The sequence below is a fragment of the Rhinatrema bivittatum genome, chromosome 6 (assembly GCF_901001135.1).
Source record: "Rhinatrema bivittatum chromosome 6, aRhiBiv1.1, whole genome shotgun sequence".
Classification (NCBI taxonomy): domain Eukaryota; kingdom Metazoa; phylum Chordata; class Amphibia; order Gymnophiona; family Rhinatrematidae; genus Rhinatrema; species Rhinatrema bivittatum.
The window spans coordinates 258,980,234-258,994,915 of NC_042620.1; the positions used below are offsets into that span (position 1 = coordinate 258,980,234).

The window sequence follows — 14,682 nt, forward strand, 5'->3', positions numbered from 1 at the left end:
GCACCACGCCCACGGCCCCGCCCCTTCCAGCCCCTTTTTGAAAGCCCCGGGACATACGCGTGTCCTGGGGCTTGTGCGCTGCCGAGCCTATGCAAAATAGGCTCGGTGTGCGCAGGAGGGTTTTTAATGGATTACGCATGTAACCCTTTGAAAATCTACCCCAATATGAACAGAGAAAATACTGAACATCACCAAAATCTTTTAATTGACTTTGTTATTTTTCTTTTCTACTTTATCATTTGTAGTATGTTTTAAGAAATTTTTAAAAAGTGATTATGTTTTCAGTTTTTGTCTCACTGTCTTGTCTGTGACACAGACATCAAAGATAGGGAGTGGCAGCGAGAGGGTAGACAACCGGAGGACACAAGCACTGGTGGTAAAGAAAATATGGCTGACAGTTTCCCAGGCCCCACCAGCCAAAGAAGCAGAAAAGCCGGTGCAGGAGAAGCAGTGGAGCATCGTCTGTGCCAGCACTGTGAGTGCATTCAGAACTCCCAGGCCAGGACCTCCTTCCTGCTGATCTTGTGATGGATGAAACCTGCTTATAGTGCACAGAAGTCATCAGCAGAAAAGGGGGAGGGAGAGGCAAGGGTCCAGATGCAAAGGAAGGGGGCTCACATATGGGAGAGGTTGTGAGGGAGGAGGCAGAGGGCCAGACATTTGGGGGCGGGATAGGGAAGTCAAAAGGGCAGGGGTCAGATTCTGGGGAGAAGGGGAAGGAGAGGCAGGAGGGCATATCCCCTTCCTTATACAACACAATGACCCCTCACACACCACTCATAGCTCCCACACACACACACACACTCCAGCCCACATCCCATTGGATCCTATCCCTCAGAACCAATGTAAGCCACAGATCCACGGCGCTCCTGCATGAAACACACGCACACATAGACGGAGATTCTGTGACACACACAGGCAGGTCATGGAGTCACAAAAAGGAAAATTAGTTCTTACCTGTTAATTTTCATTCCTGTAGTACCATGGATCAGTCCAGACAGTGGGTTGGGCCTCCTTTCCAGCAGGTGGAGACAGACTAAAACTGAAAGGATATCCTATATGATGACAGAGCCTATCCTGTAACTCTTCAGTATAACTATTGTCAAAGCAGAAAAAATAACAAAACCCAAGTAGGATCAAGCAAGTAATCATAAAGCTCAATAGTGCAACTATCGAACAATAAGACAAACATGGTATACCTATACGTTCTTGCATATACTTGGTATGAAAAAACGACCAAGGCTTCCGGTGTAATTGCTCAGTATTCTTGCATAACACATGGAGTAATAAAATCTGCAAACCTGTAAGAAACAAGCTTCAAGAGGACAGAAAAAAAGACGGACAGGGAAGGGCATCTGGACTGATCCGTGGTACTACAGGAACGAAAATTAACAGGTAAGAACTAATTTTCCTTTCCCTGTACATACCCGGATCAGTCCAGACAGTGGGATGTACCAAAGCTTCCCTAAACCGGGTGGGACCGAGACAGTCCCGCTTGAAGCACTTGCTGCCCAAAGGAACCGAAAACCGGAGTGTGCACATCAAGACGGTAGTGCCGAGCAAAAGGTATGCAAGGACGTCCAAGTGGCGGCCCTGCAAATCTCCTGTGGAGAGACAGATTGACTCTCCGCCCAAGAAGCAGCCTGAGAGTGAAGAGAATGAGCCTTCAAGCCCTCAGGAACCGGTCGACCTTGACAAAGATATGCCGGAGATATGGCTTCTTTCAACCATCGCGCAATCGTGGTCTTAGAAGCCGGTTTACCTCAGTTAGGACCACTCCAAAGGATGAAGAGGTGGTCTGAAACGCGAAAGTCATTGGTAACCTGGAGATAGCGAAGCAGGACTCGCTTGACATCGAGACGATGGAGATCACCCCCAGCCGTACCCGCAATCTCCTCTGGAGAAAACGCAGGGAGTTCTACCGACTGGTTGACGTGAAAAGCGGAAACAACTTTGGGCAAGAAAGAAGGAACCGTCTTGAGAGAGACCCCTGAATCAGAAAAACGCAAGAAGAGCTCCCGACAGGACAACGCCTGAATCTCGGAGATCCGCCGAGCGGAGGAGATAGAAACCAGAAAGACAGTTTTGAGTGTGAGGTCCTTGAGCATAGCGTGGCAAAGGGGTTCAAACGGAGCCGCACAGAGAGCACGAAGGACCACAGAGGACATGTGGCACAAGAAGGAGGGAGGAGATGTTTAACGCCCCTGAAGAACCAAATCACGTCCGGATGGCCCGCTAGGGAATGACCTTCCACCCGATCCAGGAGAGAGCCGAGCGCTGAGACCTGGACGCGCAGAGAACTGAAGGAGAGGCCCTTGGAGAGACCCTTCTGAAGAAAAGAAAGAACCACAGAAACAGAGGCGGAGCGGGCCGGGATACCCGACTCCTCACAAACAGACTCAAAAACTTTCCAGATGCGCACGTAGGCCAGGGAAGTCGACTGTTTCCGGGCCCGCAGTAAGGTGGAAATGACCTCCTCCTTATACCCTTTACGCCTCAGGCGTCTCCATTCAAAAGCCAGGCTGCTAGACAGAAGCGATCGGCCTGGTCGAAAAATACAGGCACCTGTCGAAGGAGACGAGATAGATGACCGAAGTGCAGGGGTCCGTCCGTCGCCAGGTTGATGAGATCTGCGAACCACGGTCTTCGTGGCCACTCGGGTGCTACCAGAATCACTGGTTCCCGGTGGAGTTCGATTCTTCTGAGAACTTTTCCCACCAGGGGCCACGGGGGAAACATGTACAGGAGAACGTCCGCTGGCCAAGGCAGGGCCAGAACATCCACGCCCTCTGAGCCGTGTTCCCTCCAGCGGCTGAAGAACCGATTGGCTTTGGAATTGCGCAGAGTTGCCATGAGGTCTAGGTGAGGGGGACCCCACCTGTCCACTATCAGGGCCATGGCGGCATCCTAGAGTTCCCACTCCCCCGGATTGAGCGACTGTCGGCTGAGGAAGTCTGTCTGGATATTCTCCTTGCCTGCAATGTGGGAGGCCGCCAGGCACTGCAGATGTTGCTCCGCCCAGGTGAACAGATGGCTGGCTTCCAGGGCCACCAGGGGACTGCGAGTGCCCCCTTGGCGATTGATGTAGGCCACCGTGGTAGAGTTGTCAGAGAGGACTCGTACCACCTTGCCGCGAAGAAGGGGGAGGAACTCCTGAAGGGCCAGGCATACCGCCAGGGTCTCCAACCGATTGATGTGCCAGCGAGACTGAGTCGGGGTCCAGGTCCCCTGGGTGGACTGGGAGAGACAAACCGCACCCCAGCCCGACAGACTGGCATCCGTGGTCACTATCGTCCACTGCGGCGCTTTGAGAGGCATCCCCTGGAGGAGATAAGGTAGTGACAGCCACCACTGCAAGTTGCCGATGGTAGAGTCCGAGAACGGGAGAACTACGTGGAACTGTTCCGACACCGGCTGCCATCGGGATAATAAAGCTTTCTGTAACAGACGCATATGAGCAAAGGCCCAGTGGACAAGGTCTATGGTGGAAGCCATGGATCCCAAGACCTGCAGGTAGTCCCAGGCCATCGGGGAAGATAAGGCAATCAGGTTCTGGATCTGCTCGATTAGCTTGAGAGCGCGCGCATGCGGTAGGAAGACCTTGCCTACTCGGGTATTGAAGTGGGCTCCCAGGAACTCTAACTCCTGGGAGGGCTGAAGGTTGCTCTTGGAGAAGTTCACTATCCACCCGAGAGAAGTGAGAAGAGATAATACGCGATCCACTGACTGTTGACAGGAAGCCACCGACTTGGCCCTGATCAGCCAGTCGTCCAGATAGGGATGGACAAGGATTCCCTCCAGGCGCAGCGCCGCCGCAACCACCACCATGACCTTTGTGAAGGTGCGAGGCACAGTCGCGAGATCAAAAGGAAGCGCCCGAAACTGGAAGTCCTGATTGAGAATGTGGAAGCGAAGATACTTCTGGTAGTCGCGGTGAATGGGAATATGGAAGTACGCCTCTGCGAGATCGAGCGAAGCGAGAAACTCTCCGGGACAAACCGCCGCTATGACCGCTCGCAGGGTTTCCATGTGGAAGTGAGGGATTTTGAGGGCCCGATTGACCCTCTTGAGGTTCAATATCGGGCGAAAGGACCTGTCCTTTTTGTGAAAAATTAAGTAAATAGAATACTGGCCAGCGCCAAGCTCCCTCTCCGGGACTGGAACCACCGCGCCCAGAGCCAGGAGTTTGGAGAGCGTTTGTTCCATCGATTTCCTCTTGGACCGTCCGCATGGCGAGAAAAGAAAAAGATCTGGAAGATCGCGAACAATCTCGAAGGCGTACCCATCTCTGATAATGTCGAGGACCCACTGATCTGACGTGATTTTGACCCATTCCTCGAAAAACAGGGAGAGGCGACCGCCGAGGTAAGGGACCAAGGAATGAGTCAGCTGAACTTCATTGCGTGGCAGGCTTAGGGGTGGCACGCGCGGGCTGGCCCTCACAAAAGGGCCGCCGCCCACGAAAGGACTGCGACCAGGACTGAGCACGAGAAGAACCCCTCGAGGAACCACCCTGCGCACGCGGAACGTAACGACGCTGACCCCGGAAGCGAGAACGAGAGGGCGCGTAAGACTGGGTAGGTTTAGGACGGTCCTCCAGAAGTTTATGGACCTTGTTGTCAGCCAAGGAATCCATAAGCTTCTCAAGGTCCTCTCCAAAAAGCATCTTACCTTTGAAAGGCAACGTGCCTAACCAAGCTTTGGAAGACTGATCGGCTGACCAATTGCGTAGCCAGAGGAGCCTCCGGGCAGACACCGCCGAAGCCATCGCCTGAACACGGACCAGATCGTAGAGGGCGTCTGCCCCTTAAGCGATTATGGCTTCTAGGTGCTCAGCCTGCTCTGCCTCTGCCGGCGGAAGTTCTTGAGTGCAGAGTAATTGTTGAATCCACCTGAGGCCTGCCTGCAGCATGAGGCTGCTGCAGCAAGTCGCCCGGACTCCAAGAGCCAAGACTTCGAAGATGCATTTCAGGTAAGCCTCTAGCTTACGATCCTGTCCGTCCTTAAGAGCCAAAGATCCCTCTACCGGAATCGTGGTGTGCTTGGTGACCGCTGAAACATAAGAATCCACGGAGGGATACTTCAGCATTTCCAAACCTTCCTCCGGGAGGGGATAGAGTTTGTCCATTGCACACCCCTCAGGGGCCTCCCATTCCCACAGGATCAGGAGTTTAAGCATGGGGTGGAAGGGAAAGGCGGTAGCCGGAGCCCTGAGCCCCCCCAGGACTGGATTCATATCCTTGGGAAGGGAGTCCATCAGGTTATCCACGGTGCGACCCTCCAAACCCAATTCCTGCAGGACGAAGGGGATGAGGGGCTCTAATTCCTCCTTACGGAACAAACAAAGGGCTCTGGGGTCATCTCCCTCCAGAAGAGGGATATCCTCCGAAATCGGGGAAGCAGCGGGGTCCGGGACCCCTGGATCCACCGGGAGGTGGGGCACCCCTGGGACCACCCGCATCCTAGCCGGCCCCTGGGGCTCCGCAGCCAGGCCAGAAGTCAATGACGCGGAGCGAGGGATTTTTGGCGGGGGGGGGGGGGTGGTCGAGGGGGGCTTTCGTCCTCCTCCTGCAGGCTAGCTAAATAAGATTTGTGCATGAGGAGGACGAATTCCGCAGAAAAAGGGACCCTGGATTTCCCGGAGGAGGGGGGGGGGGAAGGGGGGTGAGGGGGGTCATGACCCCCCTCCTGGGGACCCGCGGGGCTCAAATCAGGGGGTATTTCAAAAAATTCCGGCCCCCCAGCCTCAGGCAGCTCTGAAAACGGAGCCGCTGAAAAATCCAAAATGGCCACCATTCCCAGGCTTTGCTGACCCGGGAACAGCCTAGCCATGCCGGAGGAAGACTATCCCCGGGCTGGATTTGCTTGTCCTGCCGAGGAGGGGCCTTCCCCACCCGGCAGGCAAGCAGAGCAGAGGCCCTGACGCGAAAAACGCGGAGAGGGCAGCCCACAAGAGAGGCAGGCTGCCTGCCGCGGCATAGGAGAGCCACGACTGAAAAAAAAAAAAAGTAGAAAAAAAGCTTTGATTGACAGCCTGCAGGCCCGGAGTGAAGCAGGAGGGAAACCTGCTGACTCCTGCCTGTCTGGCTGCCGGTTCAAGGCCTGCTAGGACCAGAAAAATAAAAAATACTGGTCAACTGCTGCAAATAAGTTAGAGGTAGGGGAATACCTGTAACTTATTGAAACTTTTAAATTTTCCTTTTTTTTTTTTTTTTTTTACTTAGCACAGCAGCGGGTTCTAAACCCTCTCGGCAGCCAGATGGGGGGGGAGACGAGACCCAGAGAGACTCGGTCCCCACATCTGGAAGCGTTAACGGACCCAGACTATGCAGCGCACAAGGGGCAAAGCCCCCCTGAGCCCGGCAAGAGCTGGAAGATGGAGCCATCTCCCTCCCAGAAAAAGGAAAAAAAGTCACTAAGAACAATTTTTTTTTTTAAATAGGAAAGAAGACTACAAATAGTACTTGCTTGAGCCTAAGGAAAAGAAGAAGGAAAGGCTGACTAGCCTAAGGCAGAGAACCGAAGGGGAGCTGCTACACCTGCTGGAGACAGATGAATACTGAACGATTACAGGATAGGCTCTATCCTCATATAGGATATCCTTTCAGTTTTAGTCTGTCTCCACCTGCTGGAAAGGAGGCTCAACCCACTGTCTGGACTGATCCGGGTACGTACAGGGAACATGCCCTTTGAGTTACTGTGCAAGCCTAGACTTGTTTCTTCTTTATTCCGCTTTGTGGTAATTTTCGAAGGCTTAGTTGGGAACCACACAGGTAAAAATAGGGGTTAGGTGGGTAGAAAGGCCGAATCCACCCAAGTGGATGTTCATTCACCTTTAAGGACGTGTGTCATTTCACAACCCGCACACTTCTAGCTGCAGTAAAAAGGAGGCGTTCCCAGACAAGTAACGTGGTGATGGAATAAAAGTGAGCGTGTGGTCGATGCGTGCACTTTCTGCCCTCATTGGAGAAAACAAAGTATGTGGATCCTTTGTATCCACATAAGCACCTCATCTTCAGACTCAGACTATGTGGATGGTTTGTGTGGAATGGAAAGTGTGCGTGTACTCTGTCAGGCGATTTAATCATTTATGTATTATTTCCACAACATGTTCGGTACAAATTATTATGCTAATAATAATTTACTGAACCTGAGTCAGGGGCCTGAGAGAGAAGAGGGAACAATGGAGGCACAATGGAGGCACAAAAGGTGTACAAAGAGAGAGATGAGAGTCAGGTAATTTCTGGGATGGGGTAATTTAAGGCCTGGATTCAGCAGTCCATCTAAGTGAAAAACTCCTTGTCTTAAAGAAAACTGGGGTTCTGGGGAGGAGGAACATATCTCCTTTGATAATAATCAAAATAAATTTTGGTTTATATTGTGCTTTTTATCCACAGTGAATTCTAGTCAGTTTTATGGCTTAATGTTTCATAAATACACATGCAGCCACTTCTAGGATGCAAAGTTTTGGCTTCCAGTTTTAATGCATGATTTACAGTGACAGCTTCCAAAAAGAACAGGGGAAGAGAACAATAATATGATTGATCACAATCCCTTTGGGTAAACTGAGGAACAGGGAGAGAAAAGCAACTCATCCAGAGGCAGAGATTAAAAATAAATAAATAATAATGAAAGATACAAATGATTTTTTTCAGTTTTCTGTTTTTACCTGAATCCACCTTTGATTCCTCTTAACCACAAAAGGACCCCCAGAGTCACCTGCGGAACAGAAACCAGAGAAGAGTGTTATACGGGAAACATGGTTATAAGATTAATAATCACTGTGTTGTATGCCAGTACAACGGTGCTGGCAAACAGGTAGGAGCAGAAGGTAAGTCATAAGTTAGGCGGCTAGAATTTAGCTGGTTGAGTTAGGGGTGATCCGGGGGCCTAACCGGGAGGAGTTGAGTTAGCCGGCTGACTCTGGTATTAAGAGTTAGCTAGTTAACATAGCCGGCTATATCCATCAGGCCATTCAGTGCAGCTGCACTATTGATTACGCCTGTAAAGTTACTAGCCGGACTGGGTCTGAATATGGACCGCAAGGTACTTCAGTCATACCATCCCCGTACCCCCAAGTTTAGGTTTCCTTATCTCAACCTTATCTCAACTTTAACCCATCCTTGGCAGGCATTAGGAGTAGTCTAATCCAAACAGCCACAGTTTTATACACCTCCTGAGTTGTAGGTAATCTTTTTGATAATCACACTTCCTCTGGTAAGTTAGTCCAGATTTTTGGTGCTGCTACTGAAAATATCCTTCTCCTATTTGACTCCAGATGGACCTCCTTCCGTTCTGACCATAAAATTCTACCCGGAACGTAAGACATCAGCTTGTCCCACAAATATCGCCGTCCCAAACCAGTGTAAGCATACTAACTTTTGAATTTGCAACTCACTTCTCTCGGCAACCAGCGTAAGCTCTTTGTACTGGGGGACGTGTGATCTCTCCTGCCCAAGCCGCCCACTGTTCCAGCCCCTCTGTGCTGAAGTAACTGCAGTCTTTTAAACTGCTTCTGAGGTAACCCTATAAACACTGCATTGAAGCGGTCCAGTTAGCTAGATATTCAGCACCGCTGAATACCCAGATGACTAATAGTTAGACAGATAAGTTTAGCCAGCTAACTTTAGACCTGCTCAATGTCAGGTATAGCTTATCCAATTAACATACAGGTCGATACAGTAAAGTGTGCTCCGTCGGAGCGCACTGTCAGCCTGCTCTGGACGCGTGTTTTCCCTTACCCCTTATTCAGTAAGGGGAGGAAAACACGCGGCCCACCCGCGGCACCTAATAGCGCCCTCAACATGCAAATGCATGTTGATGGCCCTATTAGGTATGCGCGCGGGATCCAGTAAGTAAAATGTGCAGCCAAGCCGCACATTTTACTCTAAGAAATTAGCGCCGACCCAAAGGTTGGCGCTAATTTCTTCCGGAGCCAGGAAAGTGCACAGAAAAGCAGTAAAAACTGCTTTTCTGTGCACCCTCCGACTTAATATCATAGCGATATTAAGTCAGAGGTCCCCAAAAGTAAAAAAAAGTAAAAAAAAAAATAAATTTGAATTCGGCCCGCGGCTGTCGGGCCGAAAACCGGACGCTCAATTTTGCCGGCGTCCGGTTTCCGAGCCCGTGGCTGTCAGCGGGCTCGAGAACCGACGCCGGCAAAATTGAGTGTCGGCTGTCAAACCCGCTGACAGCCGCTGCTCCTGACAAAAAGGAGGCGCTAGGGACGCGCTAGTGTCCCTAGCGCCTCCTTTCCCTCGTTTGCACCGCGTCGCCTAATTTGCATGCTGGAGCATACTGGATAGCTCGCACCGGCAAAGGGCCGGTGCGTTCGTCCGCTCTCCCGCGGTTTTACAGTATCGGGCTGTCAGCCGGGTAAGCCACACCTTTGGGACGCCCCCGTCCTGCCAGCCATTTAGTTGGATAACTAATTTAGCTGCATAAATAATTATCCAGCTGAGTGGCAGCTGCTGAACGCGGCCGAATATTTAAAGCTTGGATAATTCCGAACTTATCCTGGCTTATCTAGCGCTGAATCTGCAGCCCATAGAGGCATCAGCTTCAACGTATGAAAACAAACACAATCTTCATTTTCTGTAGCAAACAAAAAAGAAGCAGGCAGGCAATTATTGCTGCAGTGACCAGTCCTGGGCCCTGTGACCTGTGCTGGCACCACCGTCCAGTCTGTCCCCACCAGTGACAAGAACTCTTCCAGTGCCTTCCCTCTGTGCTAAACTGGTACTGCTGCACTCAAACACTTTTCCTGTCTGCTGCCTGTTTGATTTTGTTTTTATTTCTTATTTGGGGGATGGGGAGGGGGAGGAGGTGCAAACTCCCTAACGCAGCTGTCAAATAATCTGCAGTTGCCTAAATGCTGGCTGGGGAAAGCGCAGACCTGAATCAAGCCACAGGCTGACGTGGCTGATCTTTTGGCTGAATGGCAAAAGTTACCCCAATCAGCAGCAGCTGGAATTCTGGACCAGGGGCTTTTTCCCACCCCCAGCACCTCCAATTTATTCAAATTTAGCTTTAGTTTGTAGATATAAAACCAAGCACTTACGTCCTGTAACCACTGATTGATTTTAACTAATGCTCCCTTGCCTGTTCTAATCACTGGACATAATGGGGCCTGCAGACTAAAGTTGCACCTGAAGTTGGCCAGAGCCATTTTGAAAATGGAGTCAGTGGAACAGGAGCCATGTGTGTGTATATGTGTGTGTGTGTGTGTATGTGTATATGTGTGTATGTGTTTTTGTGTGTGTGTGTGTGTGTGTGTGTGTATGTGTGTGTATGTGTGGTGGTGGGGTGCTCCTGCTCTTTTTAGACCATCAGAGATTAAAAGTAAGCTTCAGAAGGGGGCAGTCTGGAATGTGGAACTGAAGTCCAGTGGGCAGAGGGAATTTTTTTTTTTTTACTAAGGGGCTGGGTTTCATTACTACAGGTGGGGGAAGGAGCCTGAGGCCAGGTCCCTTTATTTAAATTTTAATCCACTTGAGAATGTGGGAGGGGGCTGAGAAAAAGGTTCCAGCTAGACCCCCCCCCCTCCCCCCAGGGATATTTTAAATCAGAGCTGGGAGGGGGTTATGGTTTTTTTAGGGCTTGGTGGCCCCTTAAATTTACAACCCTGGCAGCTGAGGGAAAGTTTAATGATATCTTTGCAGATGTAGAAAACATTTAATTGAATAATGCAGATTGTGAGGTTTAACATAAGCTACAATACTCAATTTACAAATTAATAAGCTTACTTGCATGTATTTGCATGCAAAACAGCTCATTACCATGCCTACATTGTGCTGGGTTTACAGGCCAGGAAATTGCTATTTCTGAGTGGTATTTACTTTTTTTGCTGAGCTAACACTTTTGTTGCGATCGGCAGGGGCCAACCACACCTACCGGCAGTAGCAGAGGTGGGTCTCTTCGGTACTCTCTGCGCGGTCCTCATCATCAGCTATGGCAGCAGGGAGCCAGCAGCATGGCTCTCACAGGGGCAGTCTTAACCCCAATCTGACACAGATGCTTGGCTCCTTCCCCCACTTATAGGAGCAGCAACAGGAAGTAGTTCCAGGCTCCCAGGAACCACTTCCTCACCCAGGACTATATAAGGAGGCTTCTGAAGGATTGCCAATGCCTTGCAATAGGTCCAACTTGGTGCATCTCCTGCCTTGCATTGACTTCTGCTTTGGATACTGGACTCTGCCTTGCCTGCTGCCTGCCTCTGACCCTGTTTTGGATACTGGACTTTGCCTTGCCTGCTGCCTGCCTCTGACCCTGCTTTGGATACTGGACTTTGTCTGTTTGCTGCCTGCCTCGACTCTGGACTGTCTATACCACTGCCCTGCTGGTAACTCCGGCTGCCGGCCCTGACGTTCATCTCCCACCGATGAGGAAACCACGGTAAGCCTTTCTACCTTGTCATTGCGGCCCAAGGGTTCACCGATTCATTGAATCGTAACAACTTTTTAACTCCGTGTAAATGCAGTTTACCTCGCGTTAACGCATTAGCGCAGGTTAGGAAATAAGCCTCAGTATGTGATAGTGTAGATCCACTCGCTGAACGATGGAACACAATGGCTCCATTCAGCCATTAAACAGATAAAGATAACGAATTGAACCTTGTGGAACACCACAAACAAGGTTCCATGCACTGGAGTTATGGCTCTCCGGTGAAACCAGTTTCTTCCTGATGTGCATAAATGATTCTCTCTTTGGATAAGGTCTGCGCATGTCTCACGTTTCACATCTGAAAAATACCCTTATTTTACAATCTGTTACAGCGGTGAGGCAACGGAACGAGAGGGGTGTGTTCTGTCCTGGGGATGCAGAGCGAAAAGCAGAAAGATCTGTGGCACTACCGTGGCAGGCGTCAGCTCCATCGTCTCCAACCGCGCAGAACATGTTCTCTGTGAATTTCTGAAGCCCTGTAGCGCTGCTGCACAGGATGCGGTTCTGGAAAAGGAACATGCAACAGCCTTGAGAACTCCAGCACTTTGGGGCCGATGCAAGAAAAGTGCGTAGAAAGCGGGCGCTGAACAGTCAGCGCCCACTTTCTTAACGCGCCCCAGGAGCCTCCAAAGGGGCGCCATGCAATATTTAAATTAGGGGGGTCATGTTGGTAAAGAGGCGATAGGGTTGCTTGCGCACTCCTAGTGCCTCCTTGCTAATGAGAACTCGATCGGCGTCAGCAGTCTGTACTGGTTTAAGGAGCGCTCAGCAATTAACGCCTGCTCCAGACAGGCGTTAATTGTTGAGCGCTTTAATGTGCATCCTAAGAAGCACATTTTTTTTTTCATCTGGGGTGAATGCTAATAGCCTCAATCACATGCATTTACATGTGATTAGCGCTATTAGACTCACTCTGCGTTGGACCTGCATTGTAGAGGCGCTAATCCCCTTATTACATAAAGGAAAATTGGTTCTTACCTGCTAATTTTCGTTCCTGTAGTACCACGGATCAGTCCAGACCACTGGGTTATGCCTCCCTTCCAGCAGATGGAGACAGAGAAAAACTTGAAAGGCACCCCCTCTTAGTCTGGTGTGCCAGTATAATCAATACCATAGCAGAATGAAGTAAATTTAAGAACCAATGGCTAGACCAAAAACTTTCAGAACAATAATAAACTTTGAAACTATGTACATGTAAGGAGTATTGATTTGGATATTTCCAATACTTTCGTTTTGTTCAATATACCCTGCAGAAAAAATGTGACAAATACTGAGCAGACTCTCCAGAGCATTATACCCTAGGCAGGCGTCTGGACTGATCCGTGGTACTACAGGAACGAAAATTAGCAGGCAAGAACCAATTTTCCTTCCCTGTACGTACCTGGATCAGTCCAGACCACTGGGATGTACCCAAGCTGCCCTATATGGGGTGTGACCTGGAGAGTCTCACTCACAGAACACTGCTGCCAAAACAATTGACATCTGGTGCTCGGACGTCAAAACGGTAATGCTTAGCAAAAGTGTGTAAAGACTTCCAAATAGCCGCTTGGCAAATCTCTTGCGGTGAAACAAACTGACTCTCTGTCCAAGATGCTGCCTGAGATCTGATCGAATGAGCTTTTAGACCATCCGGCACCAGCCGCCCATGACATATGTATGCCGAAGCTATACCTTCCTTCAACCAACGGGCAATGGTAGCTTTGGATGCCTTATGCCCTTTCTTAGGACCGCTCCATAAGACAAAAAGATGGTCAGACAACCAAAAATCATTAGTCATCTCCAAATAGCGAAAGAGAACCCAACAAACATCCAATTTCCTCAAGAAGCGATCCTGAGGAGAATCACGCTCCAAATCTGGAAAAGCCGGCAACTCCACTGACTGATTCAAGTGAAACCCCGACACAACCTTCGGCAGAAAGGAGGGTACCGTTCTAAGGGACGCCCCAGAATCCAAAATCCACAGGAAAGGTTCTCTTCAGGACAATGCTTGAATCTCAGATATTTTCCTTGCCGAACAGATAGCCACTAGAAAAACGGCTTTGAGCATTAGGTCTTTTAAAGTAGCCCATTTGAGAGGCTCAAAAGGAAGACCGCACAACCCCTGGAGAACCAGATTCAGACTCCAGGAAGGACACACTGGTCGAACTGGAGGGTTCAAATGTTTAGCACCCTTCAGAAAATGCGCCATGTCAGGATAGAACACAAGGGATGACCCGTCAATCTTTCCCCTTAAACAGCCCAGAGCCACTACTTGAACCCAGAGAGAGCTGTACACCAAACTTTTTTTCAAACTTCTTGTAAGAAGGCAAGAATGGTGGCTTGCCGCGGGGAAACCTCCAACCCACTACATCATGAATCGAAAACCTTCCAGACCCAAACATAGGTGAGCGAAGTAGATGTCTTCCGTGCCCGTAGGCGGGTAGAGATGACCGATTCCAGATAACCCTTCTTCCTCAACTGCCTCCTTTCATAAGCCCAGGCCACTTGACAAAGGCGAGCCGCCTGATCGAAAAATACTGGACCTTGCCGAAGTAAATTCGGTAGGTGACCGAGACGAAGAGGGCCGTCCACCGTCAAGTTGACCAGATCCGCGAACCATGGCCTCTGTGGCCATTGCAGGGCGATGAGGATGATCGACCCCAGGTGGGTCTCTATTCTTCTTAAGACCTTGCTCACCAACGGCCAAGGAGGAAAAACAGAGTAGAATGTTGCGGGGCCACAGAAGGACCGAGCAACCACTCCTTCCGCCCCGTGCTCCCTTCTGCGACTCAAGAAATGAGCCACCTTTGTGTTCCGCCGAGTCGCCATCAAGTCCAGACTCCCCACCGATAAGTTAAGAGCTGCATCGCTTCCTCAGATAGCTCCCACTCTCCAGGGTCTAACTGTTGTCAACTGAGAAAACTGGCCTGAACATTGTCTATCCTGGCTATGTGTAAAGCCGCCAATCGGGCTATATTGCATTCCGCCCAGACCATCAGCTTGTTCGCCTCCCCAGCCACTGGCCGGCTTCTTGTTTCCCCTTGGCGATTGATGTATGCCACCGTCATCGCATTGTTGGACAAAATCCGTACCGACTGATGCTGGACGAGAGGGAAAAAGCTGTGCAGTGCTAGATGGACCGCTCTTGTTTCCAATCGATTTATAGACCACTTCGCCTCCTGACATGTCCACTGACCTTGCGCCGACCGTGATTGGCAAACTTCCCCCCAACCGGATAGGCTGGCATCCGTCATCACAATT

The 14,682-nt window shown here is 50.3% G+C and overlaps 1 protein-coding gene across 2 annotated transcripts in view; it reads right to left on the reverse strand.

Annotated features, from left to right (window-relative positions):
- LOC115094165 (complement factor B-like) overlaps nucleotides 1-14,682 on the reverse strand; it is a 131,389-nt gene that overhangs the window by 11,092 nt on the left and 105,615 nt on the right. The window contains exons 16-17 of one of the 2 annotated variants that reach the window (XM_029606932.1): nucleotides 11,853-11,946; nucleotides 7,670-7,719 (exon numbers count right to left, since the gene is read on the reverse strand). In XM_029606932.1, coding sequence (XP_029462792.1) covers nucleotides 7,670-7,719; nucleotides 11,853-11,946 — 144 coding nt within the window. The remainder of the gene's footprint in view (nucleotides 1-7,669; nucleotides 7,720-11,852; nucleotides 11,947-14,682) is intronic. The other variant, XM_029606933.1, reaches the window with a different exon arrangement.